Source organism: Eucyclogobius newberryi, unplaced genomic scaffold, assembly GCF_026437365.1.
Source record: "Eucyclogobius newberryi isolate DKJ021-1_F unplaced genomic scaffold, fEucNew1.0.hap1 SCAF_19, whole genome shotgun sequence".
In the NCBI taxonomy this organism is placed as follows: Eukaryota; Metazoa; Chordata; class Actinopteri; order Gobiiformes; family Gobiidae; genus Eucyclogobius; species Eucyclogobius newberryi.
This window is the reverse complement of record NW_027315823.1, coordinates 18,678,728-18,691,456: the sequence shown is the minus strand read 5'-3', so window position 1 is coordinate 18,691,456 and position 12,729 is coordinate 18,678,728. Positions and strand designations below refer to the sequence as shown.

Sequence of the window (12,729 nt, the reverse complement as noted above, 5' to 3'; positions counted from 1 at the left end):
ATCTAAAGAATGCCTCACATGGCACTTTGAAAAGCCAGTTCTCTCGATTGTCTTGTTACACAAACATAACGAACACATATATTTGGAACACATATATTTGGAACATCCTGTATATTTATATCTCTACTCTACAATGATTTAAATAAAGTCTGCAAGCTTGTTTTGCATTTGTCCAGTTCAATGAGGAAAACTGTCCAACACCTGGCCATCAAGTTTGTATTCCTGCAGGTTGGGCAGCTCTTGAAAAGTATATATTTTCCTCCCTCCTCACCACTTTCCTGTATAGTTCCAAACATCACTGTCTCACCTGTCTCACCTTGTCTCACCACCGCCAACCTTCTCCTTCCATGCTCTTTTGGTTGCATCCTCACATGTCCCATTGATTCCTACTATTATCAATTACTGTGTTAATTCCACTTTCTTATCAGACTAAATAAACTGTTATCCCTGGGCTGAACATTTTTATCTTGCTCTACTTTGCTTTAGAAAGAACAGGCCTTTTTTTTCTTTATTTTTTTTGGAGGAGGCTAGCATCAGCTCTGCGCAAGCTAATAGGGGTATCAGCAACTGCTTGCATCAGAGAACATCAAAGCCAGCAATTCCCTCTGAACGCTGAATCTGGGTGCACACAGCGGGCATGCCAAAAAATACACACACACACACACACACATACACATACACACACACACACACACACACACATACACACACACACATACACACACACACACACACACACACACTAGGGTGCAAGTGGCGGGCAAAAGGGGAGGGCTCCTTGTTTGCTCACACATTTCCATATATGTTAATGTTGCTCTTGTTATTGTAGCAAGTATGCACGGAGCTGTCCTGTCTCGAAGGCTAGGTTAGGACAACTGCTCCAGGGTGTCAAAAGAAGTGTTGTATTTTTTCTTTAGACATTGTTTTCACTGCCCACACCAACTGTAGAACACAATTGATTTGCCGCCACTGTGCATGTCGGGGCCGGAATGAAAGAGGCGTTTGATTTGGAGATAAAGCCTTGATGTTTCCGCAAACATTATCACTTGTAGCCGATTCGGTTTACAGCCATGGGAAGTGGGTCACATCAAAACAGTACAAACCGTACAAGCGAATGCTGTTGATGCACTCAAACATTATATATACCGTTTTTGATTGTCAAACACTTTCTTTGACCCTAAACATTGTCCAGATGACTACCCTTTGAAACTTTTTCTACGAAGGATCACTTTTGGACAAATGAGAGATTACACCGACTTCTTCTTATGTTGGGAAATGAGTCCTCTTCCATGTAAAACGCAAACAAGGTGCAATTTCCCATCCAATAATAATAATAATAATAATAAACCCCATAAATGATCACTGCAATAACGTTAGAAACAATAATGACACTTGGTGAAGGAACATGTTAAACAGTAACAGTCTTAGCAGCAGCATAAAAGGCATAACACGGATATAAAATCAGATATGTGTAGCTTTCTGTCTTGATGCTGTGGTGGCTCTGGTCTGATTATGCCTTCTACCTGAGGGCAGCAGATGGAGCAGGTGACGAGCTGGTGATGTCGATCACAATCAGGATGTCGTGCACTCACTTCAGACAGCGTGTAGTGTAGATGATACTGATCTCTGGGGAAATAATTAATGATTACCTCTGCTGTTTTGCCACTTGTTGAAGTGCCAGCTTATTGGCTTTAGTGAAGCTGGACAACCACAAACCCATACAACCAAACACTAGAAAACTGCACATAGGCGTGTGCAATAACAAAAACACAGAATGTTCATGATGTAGTGACTACCAGCCCCCCTGTTGTTGATTCCCTCTTGTCTTTTTGGTCTCCAATTTTTGTGTTTGTTGATTTAAATGCACTTGTATTGTTGGTGATGTTGTTTGTGTGTTAAAGCATATGACCCTTGACCCAGAAATAATTTCCCCCATGGGAGATAATAAAAGATTATCTTATCTTATCTTGTCTTGTCAGTCAGACAAAACAATAACTTTTTCCTTTGACTGTTTACTGTTATGATTATAGCTTAAGTGTTTTGATCTTGACTAACTGCTTGAACATTTGCACACGCTGTGACAAACAAAACACATTAGCACCATCAAAGATGTCTAATGTTTGATAAAGGCTCTTTTTGTCCAGTGTGTGGCTCATTTGATTTGCACAGTGGCAGCAGACGGATGCTTGATATTAAATGAATAATTCATAACAGATCATGTTTTGAGCTAGCCGGCTTCAAAAGGTGTGTCACTGGACAATACTAACTTTTTAGCATATTTGAAGGCTTAATTAATGGAACCTTTCAGAGGTTTCAGAGGTAGTCAGCTGAATGTTTCAAGTTTATCTCATTAATAGTATTTGTCAATTCTGACTGCAACTGAAGAAGATCAAGGAGAGAAATTTATACTTAAAACACTTACACTTCAGTCAAATATCTGATTGTGGCACTTTTGATAATCAGCTGTTTTGCATCAATCATGGTTTTAGAAGAAATATTCCTTGCATTTGTCTAGCCGTGCTGCATGTCAGCTGCAAAAGAGTGTTAGGGTGCATCCAAACTGTGTGACTGATGAACAGTCAACTCACAAGTCAGAATTAATATAATTTGTTAATGTTTCATGAGTTCATGTTGCTTCAGTGGGGTTTATATAAATATAGCATGACTAAAATACATTGAATATCTTTTGTAAAAAGCATTTATGTTTAGGCATAACTTATTGATGAAATAACTATTGCTGCCTTATTTCTAAATTATTTTGATCCCACGGCCAGCTCCTAGAGTGGCATTGTTGTTATTTAAGTTCTAATGGTAGAACTACACTCTTAGAAGTCAAAACAATCACCGTTTTTTTGGTAAACACATAAGTGTTCCTTGCGGTCAAAAGAGCATTATTTCAATGTTGGGAGTAGGAACCAAGTTAATAAACAAGAGAAAATTGGGTTTTAAATCATGGGTTAATCAACTCAATCAACTTTTGACCCTCGGACAGACTGGTGTTTACTGCTGTCCTATCTCAACCGCCATTAGCTTCTGCAGATAAGGTCTGATTAAGCCATCCACATGTACGTCTCAGAGGATCTATTCCAGCCTGAACAGGATGAGAGCCACTGAGAGCTGCAGGGACAACTGTTCCCTGAGGAGGCGCTGCAGGCTGAGGACAGAGCCATCTCCAAACAAGCAAAAACAAGTCAGCATATCTTTGCTAGAGTTGAACTTATGAACCCTTAAATCTTGAGCTCTATACTGGCAAAAACATAGTATTGCTTTTACAGTGACTTCATGGATAAATTGACTTGACAGGTGAAGATCTCCTCTTGAATATCTTTGTAATTCAGAATGTAATGTACACTTTTACTTTTATAGTTATGGTATATAGTTTTGTTTTGTTCCAAAGCTTCCTTGTTTGTTTGGGCACAAATGGAATAATGTATTTTTCTGATACGTGGCCGTGTGAAATCACATATGATCATTACGTTATATGATTATGAATTAAATGTAATTAAAGAATCTCTTTTAAAGTTACAGTTCTTTTTTATTTGCACTATACTTACAACATTTGTTAGCATGGAGTAACATCTCAGTCTGGATCATTTGTTGTTGTTGTTTTGTTTAGATTTTTAAGTAATTTCTTCATCAAAAAGATGCCCTGAGTTGTGTTTATTTCATTAAAGCTTTGAGTGAAATATATTCAAGCACATTTTTAGGTAAAAACAGAGCCTTGGTGACTAAAGGATTTATGCTTAACAATGTGATGTACTTACTTGCTTTTACAGACATATACAATTACAACATGTCCTTGAGTAATGCTGTAAACAGCACCTTTAAAGAACCTTTCTACGTTTCACAGACGTTTTTTTGATGAGCAGCGTTTCTTTACATCTCACATCTCCTTTTTCCCTCGCTCAGACATGAATGTGTTCCAAAGACCACACAGCAGGCATCTTTTTTATTTAGTAGATTTTGAAATTGGGATACTTTCTGTGGGAGGGCCAAAAGTTTAATTCAGCTCTTCAATATTCTGTTTCTTCTGTCCTATTGATTGTCAACACTGCACATTGAGGCTTCAAGGCCAGAAGCATGATTATAAATATTGTACTAGCGAGATATATCACTGGACACTTTTGGACAGCTGCTTGTTTTTGTGATGTTCAAAATGTAACTGTTGATGACAAATGGTGCACGACAATCTGTCCGTGACCAGCTTTTGGATTTGCCTGAATGATCATAGGGCTATAACTTTAATGCTACAGTGTGGAACATTTCAGTCATGTGTCAAGTTGTGGGACCAACACATCTACTGGTGTCACTTGTGTTCCGGAGCACCGAGCCAAGTCTGTGGCTGTGCCTTGTTCTTTACCATCGGATCCACAAAGAAAATGGACTTCACAAAAAGATTATTGCAAGCATGATTTGTTTTTATTCACACAAACTTCCATTTTACGCCTGCTCCTTTCTCATTTATCACAGGTTATTACACTGTATTCATCACAAATTCATGTTCAAATGTTTTCATGAATTAGCCCAGCTTTGCATTGGCACCTCTATGTAGGCTGCAGTGTTTGAAACCACCGGGAAGCAATATACAATGCACCAATGCAGTGTCAACACAGGAGGAATGACCTCAGAAACTCGACGAACTACGTAATCATCAGACTTCCCAAAATCAGGCCGTTCATGAGACGCTTTTGAAGCACTTGTACAAAAGCAGCATTAATATGCTAATAAATAAATAATTTAACCCTTTTGATCTGTGTTTTACTCCACTTTCTGTCATTTTTCTCACTGTTTTGTATCAGAGATATTTGGACATTATTTTTGTCTCCAACCTTAGTTTAGAAAAAATCTATTTGTGTCAGCCATAATTACAAGATTTACAAAATGTGCTACCCACTGACCTGTTAAAACCCTTTACTCGACTTTCCTTAACAGCTGCAAAAATATGCAAGATCATTTACTTTTAGAAATGTGCTGCTTAAATCTGTTACTCCATTTCATTCAGCAATCATATGAAAAAGGGACCTCACAGAGGTGCTGAAAATGACACAAGGGCCAATCTTTCATGTAAAATGTGAATATAGGCAGTCTTAGACATGTCAAAGATAAGTTTTTCTCCCATCCATATAGCGCCAACTACAACCGCAACATCCAAACACCAAATACACATATCAGCTCCACCTGGTCCACCACAATTTTGTGATCCCTGTCCCAGGGCAAATTTCTCCCATCAGAGACAATAAAGGATTATCTTATCTTATAAAATGTTTTATAATTTGATAACGTCAAAGTTTACACATTTTTCAAAAGTTGGGTAATTCAGGTTTAAATGCTAAAGGGATGCAAGTCATCTCTCTTGGCTGTGGTATGAAAACCTTTGACTTCCGACAGCCTTTTAACAGACAGATGTGGTAAACATTTATCTAAGGTTAGGTACACTCACCAAAGTCCGAATTCAAATCCTAATGTCAGCAAAGTAACTTAATGCTGTTCAAACATGAATTAATTTTGTGAGTAGATCAGACAGCACAAACATTTGCACAGTGATTATGACACACAGAGGCTGTTTGTTAAACACATTCTGTCACCGCGCAAATGATAAACAACAAGGCTAAATATTCAAATGTTGAAACAGGAAGTGGTAGTAGTAATAGGTTTGGAGCAGTCAAGTATTTGTGTGATAGAAGAGAAAGTCCGGGAGGGCAGCTAGAGATGGAAAGGTTTCGATCAAATCAACCACAATACCAAGGACTCTGGTATTTTATCTGTTTGTGTGTTTAGCAGTTGAAATTCAGAATGAATTGTCACCAGGAATGGGATGCGTTTTCACAAGGCTCAAAAGTCTACTACAATAATATCAGAAGTTTCCTTTTAGTATTAGCCATGGCTTAGGTAGTTTTAAAAGCATATGTGCCATACAATAAAACACATCTTACAATGTTCACCATTATTTTTCCTTTGAATAAATCCTCCTTGTATGTCACATTGTGTAAGAACAGTAGTTCCAAAATGTTTTCACATCTGAGATTTAATGAATCTACTTGACACAAATCTGTATTGTTTCCCCTTAAACCCGTTTGCATTGTCTGGATGCTCCCTGGTGCAGTTGGACCTGCAGTGAAGTGATAAGAGACAGCCAAACACTGGTGTGACATTGTGTTTAAGTACAGGACATCCGAGGACACGTTCAAAGCAGCAGATAGCAGTAGAGAGCGGATTTCTGTGGAGAAGTCAACCAAGGGACAGCAGTGGTTAGACTCATTGTTGCCTTGGAGAAGGGTTCGTGGCTGATAATTGGGCATGTGACTGGATGACTTTAGTAATGAGATTAATGATGTTGTAGGTGTTGTTTCAGCGAGGACAGGATTACACACGGACAGCCCTCCTAAGGTGAAGGAGAGGACAATTACTCTGCTTCGAATGGTGTTCCACAACTCATTCCCAACAGTGGAAGAAAGAAGCAATTTAATCAAAATCTTAGCAATGGACATTAAGGCCGTCAGAGCCAATTGATATCAACCTGAGTGAATGGTGCAAAACGGATCGTGCAGCCATCAGCCGTCGCAAGGTGAATTTAAATATGTGTTTTGGCTGAATAATGAGGATGTGTGTGTTTTTGAGCCCACACTATGTTCTCTATTTGAGGAATGCACATTACAGACACCCTTGTCCTGCATTGGGCAACAAGTGCCCAGAATGGGTCAAATGCCTATCCTGCATGGGGTTTCTTTTGTCGCAAAGCAAAGCAGCTCTGTCCTGGTTCTTCCTGATGATTATTTCTGAACAATGGCCAAGAATATTTCACAGGAAAATTGTTTCTGCATACACAATATCTGTGCTCATAGATGGAGAGGTTTCCAAATCCTCTTCTCCTCTGTGGTGCATTGTAAACACTAGTGCCACTCTCTCTGCGTCCCAGTCATGTGATGAGTTGTTCATGGACAGAAATGGTTAGTGGCACTTTAAATGAACATAAAACAGTTAAGTATTTTGTTAACAGTCAGCGGTTACAGCTCCCTGGAGGATTGGAGCATGCATACATTAACAACACTGACAGAGGAAGAGAGCTCTGGGATTTGGACTCTCTATTGTTTTATAAATAGGAACCAAATCACAGTTGCAGTCACAAACATTCCTTTATTGTGAATTAATGGACAGTTTGCACATGTATGATTTATCTTGGATGATGCATCATCTGATAAAAAAAAAAGTGTTGCTCTGAAACAAAGACATACGGTAAATAAATAAAATGTGAATTCTGTTTTCTCTCTCTTTTCCTGCAGTGACTGAACTGGCTGTGTACGTTATAAATCATCTAGCAAAAACACACCCTAGTTTTATAAAAATTACTCTTTTTTTTGTTAAATTCCAGTGTCTTTAAAAGCATCTCAAAGAATCAATTGTGAATTGTCTCTATTATACATTGTCCAGAAGAAAAAAGGTTATCTTCTTAAACTGAGTCATTCATTCAAGACACTGAACCTACAGACGACCAAGTGCAGTGCACAGAAGACATTCTCTGGATGGTACAAAAAGGATCCAGGGCTCAGTCCACACTAATACATGCCTCCACATCAGAAAAAAACAAAACACGGAGAACACATCAGAAATTCTGAAAGTGGTCTCTTGACTGAATTGAAATAAAGTAATTTATATGTTGGACATAGCTGTATGTAGTTTGTAAGTGTAAAACATTCACTCTAAATCGTCTTTCATCAACACTGAACCATCAGTGAATCAACATTATTGTGCAGTTTATGTGGGATATTGGCACCATGTGCACATACAGTCTGTACTGTCTACTCAATCATTGCACTGTGTTCTGGAAAGCTGTTGATTTTCGGGGCAGCTCCTCCAGAATGTTACCAGTGTCTGAGTAGTGAAGATTATGGTAACAGGCATCAAAAATAGTCATTGACAAATGACAAGGCTCTGCATTAGCTAAAAAATATTTAAAAAACAAAACATTTGGCAATAATATACCCTGTGTAGACACAGTGCATATCACATACTTTCTGACATAGAAAAATCATATTTATCAGTACCGTATATAAGTTTATACGGTTATCGTCATGTTTTCACTTGTGCTTAGAATTGAAATGCGTCAATCAGCTGTTGTTTCCTACTGGCTAATGCTTGTTTTGGCAGTCAGCAGTGTCAGGGTAAACATTATTAAACAAAAATTAATAAATCATTGCACAAATCGGTCAGGAAGCATTCAATTGAATTGCACAATAAACCTGGTTGTACAGAAAACTAGGTTTCGACTTGAGAACTACAGTATAAAGCTTTTTCAAAGGACAAAAAGCAAAGTTACTCCAATGTAGCTGCACTGATTTCAGAGATGATACTGTGTATGTTTTTTAATATATAGAGAGAGATTGAAAGATATCATAGTCCCTATTTGCCACAATCTCTTTCAAAAACATTACCTTATGTTGTTTTACCTCAAACAAGCCCTCTGTCTTTTTCCTATAATTTCTAAACACATGTTAAAGTACAATTTCAACCGTTTTAGCTGGAGTAGTAAATGAAAGTCAAATGCACTTGAGACAAATTTCCCAAAGCTCTGCAGACAGATAGTAGCTTACTGTAGAATAAAGTGCACCGTTCATTGAGTCTGTGTACAGCAGTTGTGCGTTGTTCAGTTTTACACTGGGCAGAGGGCTCCAGGGGCTCTGCTGGGGTCATCCATCACATGTGGATGCTGCAGAGGTGTGCCTGTTGTTCGTATTAATAGCCTGGGGTGAACAAGGTCTTCTCCACTATGAAGACTATCTGGCAACTTGGGTGAGCCCTATCTCACTTTTCTCATTCACTTTTTACAAATTCAGCCTCATTCTGGAGCTTTGAAAATGATTCCACGTTCAGGCAACTTGCACCCTGTACCTTTATGTACCCTGTACCTTCTAGCGATTCATAAACGCATTCATAATGTTTTCTCTTACAGCAAACGTAAAATCTTTGTGGTTTTTAAGGCAGTCTTTTCTGTTTCAAAATATATATGACGTACCAAAAAGGAAATGATAAACGGTTGTCCATTAGAAGTCTTCTTGGTCATGAAAACATTTGACCTCTTAAGCTAAAAGTCTTGACCAGTTCCTTTGCCATTGATCGCAGCCTCTGTATTGAGAATTGGCACAGTCCCCCAGGTGTGGTCAGGTCTGGGTGTTTGCTCTGCAGTTATACATGCACAGAGGGGACACTCTTGTTCAGAACCTGCGCTCTCATCAGCTGCACACTGCTTATGATCTTCTTCTGGTGTCCCATGAGCGTCACCCCCAATCTCTGGATGTCCCTGCAGCACAGACACACAGGACAGCGGTTATTAAACTGGGGGCTGTAATGGTAAAAACTGACACTTGAAATGTTCACTAGAAACTTAAATATATTGTTGGGAAGTAACTAAATAAAAGAACATTAGTTTTGAGGAACTGTATTCTACGACAGTTACTCTTTAATTTGCTGGTATTCAGAATAAAATTACTTAGAAATAGAAACTCCACTCTTGTGGAGAGTGGATGAGTTTTGTTTCTTCACAAACCACTGATAATGCATAACTAATAGTGCAACAAACACAACGTTTTTTTTTTCAATCCTATGTATAATATGATTAATTTAAAAGTAAAAAAGTGACTTTACTGATTCGACCATAAAGGAATATTTTACAAAATACATTTTAATGTACAGTAGGCATTTAGTTCTAAAAATGTTCAAAGTATTACTCCCATCACTTCTCATATGGACCTCCCTCCTTTATTGGGACCTAAATTCTCATGACATAAATTCTTTATGATTAGATCAGCAACATGATTTAAAGTTGAGATAAAGTTAAAATAGGTTTCGGCAAATAAAATGTCCACAAGAAGCATGGAAACCCAACATATGTGTGTTTAACAATAATCCCAAAAATGTCTATTTAATTACGAATGTATTTATTAATTCAAAATTCTTTGAAAAAATTGTTCCTGTTGTTGGAAGTTAAAACTCTTGTGTTTTCAGGAGGACAATCTGTATCTAAAATACATGTAACGCTATATGTATGGGAAAAAAATGCACCAGATGAAATTGAAAAATGCTCACTGCTCATATAATCTAGATCCAAATTACATTTATATGTATAACTACTGTTACAAATGTTTAAATGATGATGAAAACACCACCACCCAGCGCCACAACAATTGGTGGAGTAACTGATGTTGCAGTAAACAAATGTCGAAACCCCTTTTGAGACTTGATCAATAATGAGTAATACTTTGTTTGTCTGCACATGCACAAATTATGTTGTTGTTTTTTTAATGTATGTACAATATGGAGTAGATCTTTAGTCAATACAATAGTCTTCAATACAATAGGCGACAATGGTTTAGTTTGAGATAAAATTGTTATAAAATCCCACTCTAAAACAGGAAAACTGTTGTCAATAGATCAGGGGCATTCATTTATTACATTACATTATAGTCTCCATCAGCCCCAGCAGAAACTTACCCTTGGTTCATGCTTACAACATGTCCCAGAGTGTGGAACCCTCCGGCTGCAAAGTGTTCTTTGTAGCGACCCATCTTTATGGTGTCCAACCAATCATCTACTGAGTTACAGCTACTGAAGTCAGGGGTAGCCCTCTCCATCAGAGGAGGGCTGTTTAGACTGCGGCTGAGAGACATATGACCAGACATGGAGCCGAGGGTTGAAGATGGATAGAAAGACAAAGAGTTTAGTCAGAAAACCAGGGAGAAGTAAGTAAGCAAGCACAGAGCAGCAAGACCAGGGAGAAAAGGGGGGCTTGAATTGTGTAGTAGCAAAGGCAGAAAATCAATAATGGTTAAAATGATAGAGAAGAGGTGGTGGATGCGGCATGGCTGTTTTAGCTAGATTAATACTGTAAGAAATCCTTAAAAGCCCTGCTGCCCAACCCGAAAGTGTCCCTCTGGCAGCACCTCGCCATGCTCCACTGCCTCACAACCCTGAGATCTCAAAAGAACAATGTAGCCCGCTGTCCCTTACAACCCACCTGCAGATCCAGCACAGATCAAAGTCAATATCACAGATGATTGGAAAATGAAGGCTCACTCCAACTTTGAGAGAAACTTGGCAGATTTATCAACAACAAGCAGTGAACAATGCAATGTCTGGGGATGTTCTTTTGAGCCTATTAACAGCAAGAGGCCATCTTTGATTTTCTTGTAAAATCCATTAATCACATAAACCAACATTTGTTTAGATGTTTGCAAACAGTGGGTGCAAATTACAGTAAGTCTTCTCAGTTTGGGGAGAGGGGGAAACAAAGCGCCCATGTTGCTTTGTATAGAAAATGTGAGTATTGTGCGGACGCTCACCTGCAGAGAGAGTCCATGGACTTGAGGTTCTCTGGGTTGCGGATTAGCTTGTCGAGAACAGTGACTATCTGGCAGAAGCGCGGCCTCTCATTGCGATCCTTCTGCCAGCAGTCCAGCATGAGTGTATGCAGAGCAGCGGGGCAGCCCATGGGGGCCGGCAGTCTGTAGCCCTCCTCCACCGATTTGATCACCTACAAGCCCCAATTATACCAAGAAATTACAACAATTTAGTAAGATGTTTGAACATAGCCTAATGTTTGCACTTACATCTCTGTTGGTGAGGTTCCAATATGGCCGTTCTCCATAAGACATGACCTCCCACATGACCACCCCGTAGCTCCACACGTCGCTAGAGGAGGAGAACTTCCTGTATGTTATGGCCTCTGGGGCTGTCCAACGGATTGGGATTTTCCCTCCCTGAAGCACAAAAAAGGAGTTTTATCATAACATTATGTTTATTTTCATTGAGATTACCATTTTATTTTTACTATTTACATGCAAAGCAGCAGTAATTGCTAAATTGCAAAATAATCAATGGTTAACGAGTGAGGTTTGTTCATAAACAAAAAGCAAAAAAGGGCGGATTCTTTATCATATCCCTACATATTACAATCTTAATGCAGGCTTTGAACGTGCTCATGCAATAATAATCTAACTTCTATAATTTGACAGTTTAGCTCAGAGTTGGAGGAACAGACAAATGTGTCACACACTGATTTCCACAGAGTGCATGAATCTGATAGCATCGCAGAATGAAAGGGGCTGTTTTGTGCTCTGACTTCTCCCTCCATCCCAGCAGACTGCAGTTTTAATATAGGCCTATATTTACCCACACCTTCTATCTCGCTCCTATACCACTCTGATTGGATTTGTATTGCTTCGCTGTAGCTGCATTTAACTTTTATGTCTGTCTCGCAGCTGCTGATGTTCAGGACTGAATAAAGCAAACAAAACAATCATTTTCTCGGTATTGCATTTTGTTCTGCAAATGTTGCATCTTGAGAATCTTTTCTTTTTCTTTTTTACTGTTAATAACTATCACGATGCTTGTAATGCAGCCTTTTCTGTTACTTCCACTACAACAATACAAAACACATATTCACAAAAGGGCTCAAAGTATAAAATACATATTTCCCTTGAATGGTACAGGTTGAACTTGGCACGATTTTATCGAATGGTCCTAAAAACCTTATCAGTTAGAAATCAGTTGCTGAAACAAATTAAGGAGAAATGTAGGTGTGTGTGTGTGTGTGTGTAGGTGTGCAGGTGTGTGTGTGTGTGTGTGTGTGTGTGTGTAGGTGTGTGTGTAGGTGTGCAGGTGTGTGTAGGTGTGTGTGTGTGTAGGTGTGCAGGTGTGTGTGTAGGTGTGTGTGTGTGTATAGGTGTGTAGGTGTGC

The 12,729-nt window shown here is 38.8% G+C and overlaps 1 protein-coding gene across 3 annotated transcripts in view; it reads right to left on the bottom strand.

The window, feature by feature from the left end:
* Positions 1–8,435: 8,435 nt before the first annotated feature.
* The window catches only part of epha8 (eph receptor A8), a 91,363-nt gene continuing 87,069 nt past the window's right edge, over positions 8,436–12,729 (bottom strand). For 2 of the 3 annotated variants that reach the window (XM_072452010.1, XM_072452011.1), the window contains exons 17-20: positions 11,601–11,750; positions 11,334–11,524; positions 10,486–10,650; positions 8,436–9,295 (exon numbers count right to left, since the gene is read on the bottom strand). In XM_072452010.1, coding sequence (XP_072308111.1) covers positions 9,181–9,295; positions 10,486–10,650; positions 11,334–11,524; positions 11,601–11,750 — 621 coding nt within the window. In that variant the 3' untranslated portion in view covers positions 8,436–9,180. The remainder of the gene's footprint in view (positions 9,296–10,485; positions 10,651–11,333; positions 11,525–11,600; positions 11,751–12,729) is intronic. The other variant, XM_072452012.1, reaches the window with a different exon arrangement.